Source organism: Colobus angolensis, unplaced genomic scaffold (genome assembly GCF_000951035.1).
Source record: "Colobus angolensis palliatus isolate OR3802 unplaced genomic scaffold, Cang.pa_1.0 Scaffold221, whole genome shotgun sequence".
Classification (NCBI taxonomy): Eukaryota; Metazoa; Chordata; class Mammalia; order Primates; family Cercopithecidae; genus Colobus; species Colobus angolensis.
The window spans coordinates 4101568-4115318 of NW_012115389.1; the positions used below are offsets into that span (position 1 = coordinate 4101568).

The 13751-nt window shown below is 43.4% G+C and overlaps 1 protein-coding gene across 1 annotated transcript in view; it reads right to left on the reverse strand.

Moving 5' to 3' along the window:
* Window positions 1–13751, reverse strand: part of PLEKHG1 (pleckstrin homology domain containing, family G (with RhoGef domain) member 1) — a 175567-nt gene that overhangs the window by 14094 nt on the left and 147722 nt on the right. The window contains exons 11-14 of the mRNA XM_011943778.1: window positions 9957–9990; window positions 8410–8505; window positions 5849–5887; window positions 3411–3433 (exon numbers count right to left, since the gene is read on the reverse strand). Coding sequence (XP_011799168.1) covers window positions 3411–3433; window positions 5849–5887; window positions 8410–8505; window positions 9957–9990 — 192 coding nt within the window. The remainder of the gene's footprint in view (window positions 1–3410; window positions 3434–5848; window positions 5888–8409; window positions 8506–9956; window positions 9991–13751) is intronic.

Consider the following 13751-nt stretch of genomic DNA (forward strand, 5'->3'; position numbering starts at 1 on the left):
AAAAAAAAAAAAAAAAAAGAGCAGTTTTTTGGAAGCTGTAAATTTACATCAAATTAATCATTAAGAAAATTGAAGACGCTCTTAAATTAAGAAGTAATCATCCAGGCACGGTGGCTTATGCCTGTAATCCCAGCACTTTGGGAGGCCAAGGCAGGCAGATCACTTGAGCCCAGGAGCTAGAGACCAGCCTGGGCAACATGGTGAGATACCCCGTCTCTACAAAAAAAATTTTGAAAAGAAAGAAAGAAAGAGAGAAAGAGGGAAAGAGAGAAAGAGAGAGAGAGAGTGAGAGGGAAAGAGAGAAAGAGAGAGAGAGAAAGAGGGGGCAGGGGGAGGGAGGGAGGGGGAGAGAGAGAGAGAGAGAGAGAGAGAGACAGACAGACAGGCAGGATGGACACAGTGACACACACCTGTAACCCCAGCACTTTGGGAGGTGAAGGTGGTAGGATCACTTGAGTTAAGGAGCTTGAGACCAGCCTGGACAACATAGTCAGACCTTGTCTCTACAAAAAATGAGAGTTAGCAGGGCATGGTGGCGCATGCCTGTAGTCCAGTTACTTGAGGCTGAGGTGGGAGGATTCCTGAGCCTGGGAGGTGGAGGCTGCAGTGAGCTGAGATTGTGCCACTGCATTCCAGCCTGGGTGACAGAGTAAGATCCTGTCTCAAAATAAATAAATAAAAATTTTTTTTTTTAAAGGAAAGAATCAGCATATGATTGGTCACAATATTGAGTGTCATGGTAAAAACTGCAATTACTTTTGCACCAGCTTAATAATTTTGATACCTCAATTTTACCACAGCCTGAATGAACTTTTTTCCTGTCCTTCCACATTCTCAGCATTTGAGCTATTTAACAATGATATTAGCTATCATGCTTTTAGGAGTCTCACCCTGTCACCCAGGCTAGACTGCAGTGGCACGATCTCAGCTCACTGCAACCCCTGCCTCCCGGGTTCAAGCAATTCTCCTGCCTCAGCCTCCGGAGTACCTGAGACTACAGGCGCATGCTGTCATGCCTGGCTAATTTTTTGTATTTTAGTAGAGACGGGGTTTCACCGTGTTAGCAAGGCTGATTGTGAACTCCCGAGCTTAGGCAATCCGCCTGCCTCGGCCTCCCAAAGTTCTGGGATTACAGGCGTGAGCCACTGCGCCTGGCCTATATTAGCTATAATTTATAGAACACTTGCTTTGTGCCAAATATTCTATTAATAAGCACTTTTAAGAACATGTTGCATTTAATCTTTATAACAGTTCTGTAAATTAGGAAACCAAGTCCTGGTAAGGTTAAGCAATTTGCCTGCAGTCACACAGTTTATAAATGGCAGAAATGGATTTGAATCCGTGTCTTAATCCACAGCTTACACATGAGCTTAACCGCCTCATACACACATATATGCAGTCTCAGAATATATATTCTGGGAGAAATAGTAAGCTATTATTATGGAATATTTCCTGTTATAAACGACTTATTTATTTATTTATGACATAGAATCTCACTCTGTTGCCCAGGCTGGAGTGCAGTGGCACTATCTCAGCTCACTGCAACTTCTGCTTCCCGGCTCAAATAATTCTCCAGCCTTGGCTTCCCAAGTAGCTGGGACCACAGGCACAAGCCACCACACCTAGCTCATTTTTGTATTTCTTTTGTAGAGAGGGGGGTTTTGCCATGTCGCCCAGGCTGATCTTGAATTCCTGAGCTCAAAGTGATCTGACAATCTTGGCCTCCCAAAGTGCTAGGATTACAGGTGTGAGCCACCTGTATAACATGCCTAGTTGTTATAAACTCTTTAATTAGCAGTAAATCTGATCTCCTTGAATTTAATGTACCTTCAGCACATTACTATTAGGAGATGGAATTTTATCACAAAAAGAAAGCATGGCTGTTTTCTTTCTTGCCTTCTGATTGTATCAGGTTTGATTATGCCCATATGGACCTGGCTTGAGCATCGCTGTAGAAAGTTTCCAAGCAGCTCCTGAGATTGAACCTCTAGAACTCTTTGACAGGGAGATTCCTTCTTTTAGCACTGAGAGGGGCATGGCTCCACAATGCTACTATGGCTGCTTTGAAGAGCAGGGAGCCTTCTGCAGTGACCCCACTTATGAAATCAAAACCTTATGCCATAGTTCAGGACAATGAACCAATTAATATTAATAAGTTTCACATGTTTCCAAACAAAAACATGTATTACCTGAAAAAAGATGCACACGCCTCAGCCATGACAATCACTTAAAGGTAAGACTATGTTCAGCCGGGCACGATGGCTCACGCCTGTAATCCCAGCACTTTGGGAGGCCGAGACGGGTGGATCACCTGTGGTCAGGAGTTCCAGACTGGCATTTCCAACTTGGTGAAACCCCCGGCTCTACTAAAAATACAAAAATTAGCTGGGCATAGTGTAGTGGTGGATTCCTGTAGTCCCAGCTACTAGGCTACTTGGGGGGCGGAGGCAGGAGAATTACTTGAACCCGGGAGTCAGAGGTTGCAGTGAGCCGAGATTGCACCACTGCACTCCAGCCTGGGCAACAGAGTGAGACCCAGTCCCAAAAGAAAAAAAAAAAAAAAAGACTCTGTTGATTTTTAGACATTTTCTTGGTTTTAATGGAAAGATACAACGTTTATCAACAGGGTCACTTTGTTTCTGTGCTAAGCCATGGTGGAAATGAGATTGTAGGGATAGGTTTTCATAGCCATATTCTTCTAGATACAGAACATCAAACAAGGAGCCATGATTAGTTCTCTAAGAACTGTTAATTAAGCCCACTGCTCAGCAGCCACACTGGACAAACCACTCAGGTCAGGAGAAAATACCTATTCTTCATAGGTAATACAGCTGGATATAATACCTTCCAATACAGTATACAGTTCTTATTCTCCCTCTCCTAAGCTTTTGTCAGGGGAAGAAAAATCAAAACTTGATATAACAAAGTCTCATTCGATCATATGTCATCATCTCTTATGTCAGCAGCAGAACCATATTCTTAGAAGGGAGCCCCTCGCCCTTGTGAATGAAGGCTCGTGCTTGGAGGAGGGAGTTATATCCAGGAGGCAGGGGCCTTGGTCTTACACTGGTGGAGGCAAAGGACAATGTGAGGTGGCTCACGTGAGTACCGGGCAGGTATTACACCCTAAGATAAGGTTACAGTCTCTGAGGTGTGATGCGGGGCAGAGGATGAATAAATAATCACCATAGTTCTCAGATGTGGGCTGGGGAAAGGGAAGAAGTTGATAAGGATGAGTCTTTGCTTAAATCAAATGTAAATAATTCAAAATGTAAAATACCAAATTTCCAAAATGTAAAATAACTGTTGACACTTGCAATATGGGCTGGGGCTGAGAGAGATGGGGAAGCGACATCTATGAAGGGTGTCTGAAGCGAACATTTCCAAGTAAGAAATGGGATAGAGCTTACCTTTTGGATGTCTTGTGCTGTTTCTGAAAAACAGAAGGTTTTTTTTTTCAAGTTGGAGAATGAAAATGTACTTCCTATATAAGTAAGCACTAATATTTTATAGAACTTAGAAACTTATTACTAGTAATTGAAACCCAAGAGACTTCTGGGCCCCCTACATCTAATTTTCAGAAAATCCCTGTCAGCTCTCCCAGCTGCATACCCCCACGCTACATCAAACAACTTTACATGCATCTGAGCGCTAGCTGTCTTCATTAATCCCTGACGGCCATTAACTAACTAATTCATGCTCAAGATGTTTCAAAAGCTTCCGAACAAAAATGTGTTGTTTCCTGAAAAAAAGAAAAAAATGCACATGCCCCATTCCATGACAATTATGTAAAGATGACACTGCTTCTGTTGATTTTGCAATATTTTATTGGTTTTAACTGAAAGATGCAGCCTTCTTGCAACAAAGGAGTGTTGCCGGTGGAGTTGTGGGGAGAGATTTACATAGCCACGTCCTTACAGAAGACACCCTTAGAGCTAGCCAATTATGGGTGTCGCCTCTTTAAAGATGATCACAGAAGCATTTGAGGCCCTTCCCTCTCCACAGATCCCATCCCCCGAGGAAACAACAGTTAACAGCTGAATGTTTATCTTTCCAGCTCCTGTACTACCCCCACCCCACCACAATAACGGTTTTGCTTTTATTTATTTATTTATCTTTTTGAGATGAAGTCTCGCTCTGTCGTCCAAGCTGGAGTGCAGTGGCACAATCTCGGCTCAACGCAGCCTCTGCCTCCTGGGTTCAAGTGATTCTTGTGTCTCAGCCTCCCCAGTAGCTGGGATTACAGGTATAAGCCACCACACCTGGCTAATTTTTGTATTTTTAGTAGAGACGGGATCTCGCCATGTTGGCCAGGTTGGTCTCCAACTCCTGACCTCAGGTGATCCACCCTCCTCGGCCTCCCAAAGTGTTGGGATTACAGGCGTGAGCTACCACACCCAGCCTGTTTCACTTTTAAAATAAGGATTCAATATGCAACTTTGTATATTCTGCTAAATATATGTGGACACTCTTGTAAATAGGTAGAGATCTGCTTTATTTTTGACAGCTAAAGAATATTCCATTGTGTGTATGGATGTACTACAATTTCCTTAAGTATATTTCCGACTGCATGAGCATTTTTATAGTGTCCTATTACAAATACTGCAAAGAACAAACTTGTAGATAAATCCATCTACATGTGGGTAAGTACATCTGTGCAGGTGAAACTGTTGGGGTAAGGGCAAATGTACATTTTAAATTCAAACAAGTATTACCAAATTTTGCCCCTGAAGCATGGCAAAAACTTACACTCCCACCAATACTTTTGGAGTGACTATTTTTCTATATGTTTTGGCCAAGCTCATAGTTTTTTCCCTTCTATTTATTCCATTTAAATGTATGGATTTTCTGATTATGAATGTGGATGGCCATTAAAAAATTTTATTGCCAGTTTGTGTGTTTTTGTGAAACTGCCCAATTCTTTTTTTTTTTTTTTTTGAGTCCTTTGGGCTGGGTGCGGTGACTCACGCCTGTAATCCCAGAAGTTTGGGAGGCCAAGGCGGGTGGATCACCTGAGGTCAGGAGTTCGAGACCAGCCTGACCAACATAGAAAAACCCCATCTCTACTAAAAATACAAAATTAGCCAGGCGTGGTGGTACATGCCTGTAATCCCAGCTACTCAGGAGGCTGAGGCAGGAGAATCACTTGAACCCGGGAGGTGGAGGTTGAGGTGAGCTGAGCTCACACTATTGCACTCCAGCCTGGGCAACAAGAGTGAAACTCCGTCTTAAAAATAAAAAATAAATAAATAAAACAGTCCTCTATCTTTTCTTTTTGATGTATGGAGTTTCTTTATATAATAGGAATATTAATCTTTTTATGCCTGTCAAATATATTACAAGTATTTTATGTCATTTGACTGTACATTTTATTTTAAATTTTATTATTATTATTATTTTTTGTGACGCAGTCTCACTGTGTTGCCCAGGCTGGAGTGCAATGGCGTGATCTCGGCTCACTGCAACCTCTGCTTCCCAGGTTCAAGCGATTCTTCTGCCTCAGCCTCCCAAGTAGCTGTGATTACAGGCACGAGCCAGTAGGCCTGGCTAATTTTTATATGTTTAGTAGAGACGGGGTTTCACCATGTTGGCCAGGCTAGTCTCGAAGTCCTGGCCTCAAGAGAGCTGCCTACCTTGGCCTCCCAAAGTGCTGGGATTACAGGCGTGAGCTACTGTGCCTGGCTTTGACTATATATTTTATAATGGGACACTTTTATTTATAGAAGTTAATCTTTTTGTAATCAAATCAAATCTGTCAATCTGTAATTTATCCGGTATTTATTTTTGTGTGATTTGATTTAGTGAATATCAACAAGAATGAAACAAGAAAATATATTTTATGACTTACCACTAGTCTTCAAAACTTTATGTGATCGTGAGGAAGGTTCTGGGAGACAAAATAAAGCCAGCATCATTTGCAAAACCAAATCAAACCTTTTTCTTTATTCTTCATAAAAGGATTATGATTCTACTGACAGATTAACAGAGCTCTATAACTTTTATATCAAATTTAACAAAATTCCCTTTGCTCAGAGATACATAGGAGCAAGACATTCACTCTGCTAAAATGGTAGAATAAATGTTATGCTGTGTTATCAGGAGTCACCCAATAGAAAAGCAAAATCTGACTTTGTCAATCCTGTCAGTAGCAGAGCAGCTTCCTCAGCTTTCACTAACACCTACAAGCTGATGATGTTCAATTGTACATTCTTTCTTTTTTCTTTTGAGACTGAGATTCACTCTTCTCTCTCAGGCTGGAATGCAATGGTGCGATCTCAGTTCCCCACAACCTCTGCTTCCCGGGTTCAAGTAATTCTCCAGCCTCAGCCTCCCAAGTAGCTGGGATTATAGGCACGCGCCACCATGCCCAGCTATTTTTTGTATTTTTAGTAGAGACAGGGTTTCACCATGTTGGCCAGGCTTGTCTTGAATTCCTGACCTCAAGTGATCTGCCCGCCTCGGCCTCCCAAGGTCTTAGGATTACAGGCGTGAGCCACTGCGCCCGGCATCAACTGTATATTCTTATACCAGACCCTGTCCCAAGTGTCAGCTTCAGCAAACTCAACATCTCCATCCCAGCTCCCCTGTCTCCCCTAGATCTGCTCCTTCATCTGCATATCCTCTCTTGGTTATCGCTGACATCACCCTCCAGGGTTAGCGACCAGGCTGTTACTCTACATTTCTCCTGTTTTCTTCCATCACAGTCTTGGGGGTTCCCTGTAATCCTTTCCCCGAGTCACCCCTCTCTTAATCCAAGCCTTCATCTCTCAACAAGATGAGCACCACAGCCTCCTATCTGGTCTCCCTGCTCACTTCATTCTCTGCACACAGCCAGAGCTATTTCTTGACAAGGAAATCGTTCTCTGAGTTCACTGCTTAAAATCCTTCCACAGCTTGCAGGATCAAGTTCGAACCCTATGCATGACATACTGGGCCTCCAGAATCAGGCCCCCATCTGCGCTCTAGCCACATCTCTTTCCATTTCACCTCACCCACCTCTTCCTCTAGCCCCCAGCACCATCCCACTTTCTCCCCAGGCTGAACGACTGGCAACAGATGTCTGTCCTAAAGTACGCTGGCTCAAGCCTCAGGGCCTCTGCATACGCTGTTCCTGTTCCATCTGCCTCCCCTGCTGCCAGATTCTGTCTTGGGTACTGGTTCTCTGCTCTGTGAAGCCTTCTCTCTCCTCCCTACAGGGTTAACCTCTCTCTTATTTCTCCTGTTTTTGTCTCTCTGCTCTTCCTTCCATCCAACCAACCTCTGGCACTTCTCCATCACACGGACTAGTATTTATTTATTATTTTTATTTTTTGAGACTGAGTCTCCCTCTATCACCTAGGCAGTGGCGTGATCTCGGCTCACTGCAACTTCTGCCTCCTGGGTTGAAGTGATTCTCCTGCTTCAGCCTCCCGAGTAGCTGGGATTACAGGTGCCTGCCAACACACCCTGCTAATTTTTGTAATTTTAGTAGAGATGGGGTTTCACCATATTGGCCAGGCAGGTCTCAAACTCCTGACCTCAGGTGATCCTCCCACCTCAGCCTCCCGAAATGCTGTGATTACAGGTGTGAGCCACTGTGCCCAGCCTTATTTGCATTTTTTGTCTCTGGCACCATGAGCTCCTTGCAAGCAGGAGTCACGTGGATTATTGATCCTTGCATTCCTATTCTTTAGCAAAGCATAAAGGGGGTAATGAATAAAGACTGCTTCAAATAAAACCCCAAACCTGTCTGAACTAAGGCAATACTTCGTGGAGTCTGGTGCAGCAAATATGAATTAAAATTTTAGCTTTGGATAATCTTTTGTGTGTGTAACTCATAGGATGTGATTTTTCATTAGCAATAGCAAATACGGTTTAAGTATCTGCATGCCAGTGGTAAGACGTACAAAGCAAAATTAGTTGACTGGCATGCTTGATAGTCACGGGAAATATTAAGTAGAAAAGAGGCTTTTTTTTTTTTTTTTTTTTTTTTTGAGACAGAATCTCACTCTGTCACCCATGCTGGAGTGCAGTGGCACGATCTTGGCTCACTGCAACCTCTGTCTCCCGGGTTCAAGTGATTCTCCCGCCTCAGCCTCCTGAGTAGCTAGGATTACAGGTGCCCGCCACCAGGCCTGGCTAATTTTTATATTTTTACTGGAGATGTGGTTTCTCCATGTTGGCCAGGCTGGTTTTGAACTCCTGACCTCAGGTGATCCACCTGCCTTGGCCTCCCAAAGTGCTGGAATTACAGAGAAAAAGAGTTTTAGATCAAAAGTTTGTGAGTCCCATCTTAAGGCAGCCACAAATGTATTCAGACCAGCAGTGAGCTGAGAAACCAGATAGAACATGCCCTTTCGTCAGACTCAAAGGGACTTTCATTTCCAGTCCCCTATTAGTATTAAATTTTTATGACAAAATCCTATTTACCAGATTTTCTTCTCAGCCGATATGGAGCAGAACCTTCTTTAGAGCCATACAGTGCTTTCGTCTCTCCCTCAGGACTGTAACAGAAGCCTGGATGATCTGTAAAGATAACTACATGCATCAGTGGGACTGCGCTGTCGAGGGCTCCCATGGTTATGGCTAGCGTAGATTTATATGGATTTATTATTATTATTATTTTGAGATGGAGTCTTGCTCTGTCACCCATGCTGAAGTGCGGTGGCATGATCTTGGCTCACTGCTGACCTCTACCTCCCAAGTTCAAGTGATTCTCCTGCCTCAGCCTCCCGAGAAGCTGAGACTACAGGTGACCGCCCCCATGCCTGACTAATTTTTGTATTTTTAATAGAGACGGGGTTTCACCATGTTGGCCAGGCTGGTCTCGAACTCCTGACCTCAGATGATCCACCCACCTCGGCCTCCCAAAGTGCTGGGATTACAGGTGTGAGCCACCATGACTGGCCTATATGGATTTATTCTTTTTCATCTCACATGGATATGATCCTCCTCCCATAATTGGTGCTGTATATGTATCTCAGGGCTTTTTGTTTACATTGGGACTTGTAGGAGTGTTAGCTGGGATGACAAGCTTGAGCCACCACACCCAGCCAAAATAAATAAATAAATAAAATCTGAAGGCAATTTCTGTTGGCTGAAATGATGAGGTCTAGAGAATACAGCCTAGCACTCTGCTAGGGAGCTCCAGGCATCATTTCTCAGGTCTGTTGGATGGGAGACGGGAGCCTCAGCTGCAGCGATGGTGGGAATGCACCTGTTTCCACTTTGGTGATGCTGCTTTTCCCCCTGGGGAGTTAACAAGTGCCAGGCTGGACGGAAGGGAATCAACGTTTGCACTTGATTCCGCAAAGTAAGGTATTATGAAAGGGTTAAGTAAAAGTAGAAGTGTTTTCAGTACAAGTGTCCAGCAGACCTGATTGCATTTAAAGCCATTGTCTTCTCTTTTTATTCTATTTAATCTGAAAAATACCAAAGATGTGACAAATGCTATTGAATAAGGTCTTATTTAATAGGAAGGACCTGGAATATTTCTTCTCTTCTGCTTTTGTAAGCCTAGAAATACACTCACGTATGTGGGGTGGTTGTGATTTTAGAATTTTCTGCTGCATCAGGAAAACCAATACTATGAAGCGATTGAGATTCTTGCAGATAATCAATATTCTGTTAGGGATGAAGTGAGAAATGCATTGTGAAGCCCTGGTTTTTGGTGGTGGTAGAGGTTGGGGGTGAGTGGGGGTAGAGTTGACCCTGGAGACATAACTGACATTGTTAGTTGATGCAGAAACCCAGACTGTGGCCAGCCATCAAGGGACTCAGATAAACCTGGGAGAACCAATGTAGAAACAAGTCAATGAACTAAGCAGGGATTATACTGTCCACCCAATTCGTGAAAACAGTGAATAGAAAGATACTATTTTCTAACAATTGACATTTTCTTGAACTTTAAGATAGAAAATGTGATAGATACAAATAGACAATGGAATTTCAAATTGTGTTAAGGAAATAAAACTTACGAATGGCATCCATTTCAAGGATTGCTTGCTTGGCCTGAAAGAGAGAAAGTGGGGCTGTAATTCTAATTGCTTTGTTTTTCTTTAAACTCCGAATCTCAACACAGATCTTATCCCACCTGAATAAACAGAGTTAAAAACGTTTAAAAACTCGCTATTTATTTTAAGCATTTACACATAGTTCAGGGAATTCAAGCAGATGAGCGCCCTCATGTGGGTAATAGCTGCTACACCATCAAGGCACCAGAGCTAAGACTGCACCCCCAACCCTGTGAAAGAGGCCGGAGGGAGGCTGGTTCCTAAGTCCAGCTGATCATTAGCACTCATTGGCCAACTTATTAAAAATGCAGATTCTCGGTTGGGCGCAGTAGCTCACACCTGTAATCCTAGCACTTTGGGAGGCCGAGGTGGGCAGATCACAATCACAAGGTCAGGAGTTCAAGACCAACCTGGCCAATATGGTGAAATTCCATCTCTACTAAAAATACAAATATTAGCCAGGCAAGGTGGCGGGCACCTGTAGTCCCAGCTAATTGGGAGGCTGAGGCAGCAGAATTGCTTGAACCCAGGAAGCGGAGGTTGCAGTGAGCCGAGATTATGCCACTGCACTCTAGCTTGGGTGACAGAGCAAGACTCCGTTGCAAAAAAAAAAAAAAATTGCAGATGCTTACCACCCAACCCTGACCTACTGACCCAAAAGCTGAAGGCATGGAGCCTGGTATCTTTATCACCAGCCCTCACCACGACTCTGGGGCCATGTAACTATTTTGAGTTAATTGCAAAATGGCTGCTGGAAGTTTCCTCTCATTGTTGTCTTTCTTCCTGCAGAATGCTATGTGATTATTATGAGCTAAGTGTCTCTGTTTCCCCAACTCCCTGCACCTCCCATCTCTTTTATGTGCCCCAGAATCTCCGAGTGGGATGGCCCTGAAGGACAATGTCTGTGATTCCAGCTCAGGCGCTTCACCAGGTGGGTGCTCTGCCATCCCAGAGTGTGCTTCCTCAACTGGACAGTGGGATCATGGAGCCTCTCTTTCAGAACAGTCATTAGGATTCAATGGTCAGCTCAACTGGTGAGTTCCACCCACCCTCGTAGGGCAGGGGTCCCCAACCCTGGAGCCACAGATTGGTACTAGTTCATGGCCTGTTAGCAGCTGGGCCGTACAGCAGGAGGTGAGTGGTGGGCAAGCGAAAGAAGCTTCATCTGGATTTACAGCGGCTCCTCAAGGCTCACATTACAGCCTGAGTTCCGCCTCCTATCAGATCAGTGGCAGCATTAGATACTCATAGGAGTGTGAACCCTACTGTGAATTATGCATGCGGGGGATCTAGGTTGCAGCGCTCCTTACAAGAATCTAATGCCTGATGATCTGAGGTGGAGCTGAGGCAGTGATGCTAGCACTGGGGAGCAGACTAACGTTAGCACAGAGGTTTGACTGCACAGAGATCATAATAAATCAATTGCTTGCAGATTCATATCAAAACCCTGTCAGTGAGTGACAAGGGGCAATGAAGCTGCATCTGGTGGCAGGCTTTATCATGGCAAGTGAGTCAATGTACTTCAATTGTATGGCTGCATCCGGTGGCCTTAAAAGTATGTTCGAGGCCGGGCGTGGTATCTCATGCCTGTGATCTCAGCACTTTGGGAGGCTGAGGCAGGCAGATCACGAGGTCAGGATTTCAAGACCTGCCTGATCAACATGGTGAAACCCTGTCTCTACTAAAAATATGAAAACTAGCTGGGCATGGTGGTGTGCACCTGTAACCCCACCTACTCAGGAGGCTGAGGCAGGAGAATTGCTTGAACCCGGGGGGCAGAGGTTGCAGCACCGTTGCACTCCAGCCTAGGCAACAGAACAAGACTGCATCTCAAAAAAAAGAAAAAAAGTATGTTTGAGACAACTTCAAATGTCCATATATTCTGGATTAAAGTCCAGGCAAATATCCTGAGATTGCCACAAAAGCACAAAAGCCTGCTTCCATTTCCAACATCCTATCTTTGTAAAGCAGGCTTTTCTGCAGTGACAGTGACCAGAATAAGATTAGAACAGACTGTACATAAACAACACACTTGGGGTGTTGCTGTCCCCCATTACCCCCAGATGGGACCGTCTAGTTGCAGGAGAACAAGTTCAGGGCTCCCACTGGATTCTACATTATGGTGAGCTGTATAACTATTTCATTATATATTACCATATAGCAATAGAAGTAAAGTGTGCAGTAAACGTAATGTGCTTTCATCATCCCAAAAGCCTTCCCCTGCCTCTGTCTGTGGAAAAATTGTCTTCCACAAAACCAATCCCTGGTGCCCAAAAGGTTGAAGACCACTGTCCTAGGGGATTGTAGCCTTTCTTGCCTCTTTAAAGTCATTTTCATTTTTTAAGGGTAGTATAATTTAACCTAGAAAGCACTACGCTAAAAATAACTTTTAAAATAATTTTACTCTATTTTGCTACCATCTGTGATATCACAGTACAAATATTTCGGCTAAGTGGTGATCGTATTTAGTGAAAAAGCGTGGGGCTGAGTCACCTTAGAGAAAACAAATGCTTCAGTTTTTGTAACACTGATAGCTATCTCTCTTGTACATTCAGCGTCTGAGATTATGAGTTGAAATTAATTACAAACACAAATGTTAGCTTAGTCTCTGGGAAGTGCAATTACAGAACCATGCTAATATATAAAATGCAAAATACCTACACCTTTATTCTCAATTAATTTGGAGAAGAGTTTAATTTATTTACCACATACACTAATGGGCAATATGGCTATTTCCAAGAAGTTCCCTGGTATCTGTAGAGCTGACTTCAAGAATGTTTTTTTTTTGGTCTTGACATTTAATTTTTAAAGTACTGTTTCCAGGTTTTCCACTAGGTGTCAGCCAAGGACCATCATTGAATTAAAAGAACGGAAGGCAGCTGGGAGGCTGTAACTAATGAGTTTCCCATAGCTGTGTTGATATTATTAGACTGGTGATACATTTCTTGATTTTTAAAATTTCCCACTATGCATTTATTTCATAGAAATAATAGAAATACATTCTGAAAACTTTAGGAAAATAAGTATCTCAAGGAAAGATGTGGAAAGTTCACTTTAATAATAATCCTGCTTAAATAGAAAATTATGATTACATTATAGTGAATAAAGTATATTAAACACGTGTGTTTGAGGCTGGGTATGGTGGCTTCTGCCTGTAATCCCTGCACTTTGGGAGGCTGAGGCTGGTGGATCACTTGACGCCAGGAGTCCGAGACCAGCCTGGTCAACATGGTGAAACCTCATCTCTACTAAAAATACAAAAATTAGCCAGGTGTGGTGGTGCGCACCTGTAGTCCCAGCTACTCAGGTGGCTGAGGCACAAGAATACTTGAACCCAGAAGGCAGAGGTTGCAGTGTGCTTTTTCTTGTATGGAGACTGCGCCACCGCACTCCAGCCTGGGTGACAGAGTGAGACCCTGTCTCAAAACAAAACAAAAAAGAAAAACGTGTTTTTAATTGCCAGTGGGAACAATGTGGTTAGGATGCTCTTTGGAGCCAGACAGACCCGGGTTTGAATCCAGGCTTGGTCATGTACTAGTTATACAAACTTGGGCAGTTTATTTAATGTCTCTCAGCCTCTGTTTTTATTTTTTCTAGAATGGGAAGAATAAGAACTACCTCATAACATATTTTGGTGAGGGTGAAATAAGAATATAAGTACTCAGCACTGTGTATGCTCAATAAGTTGTAACTGAGAAGATGTTTTTAGATAGAAGGGATCGACAACCTGGGGAGAAAGTACGATGTTATACTGACTAT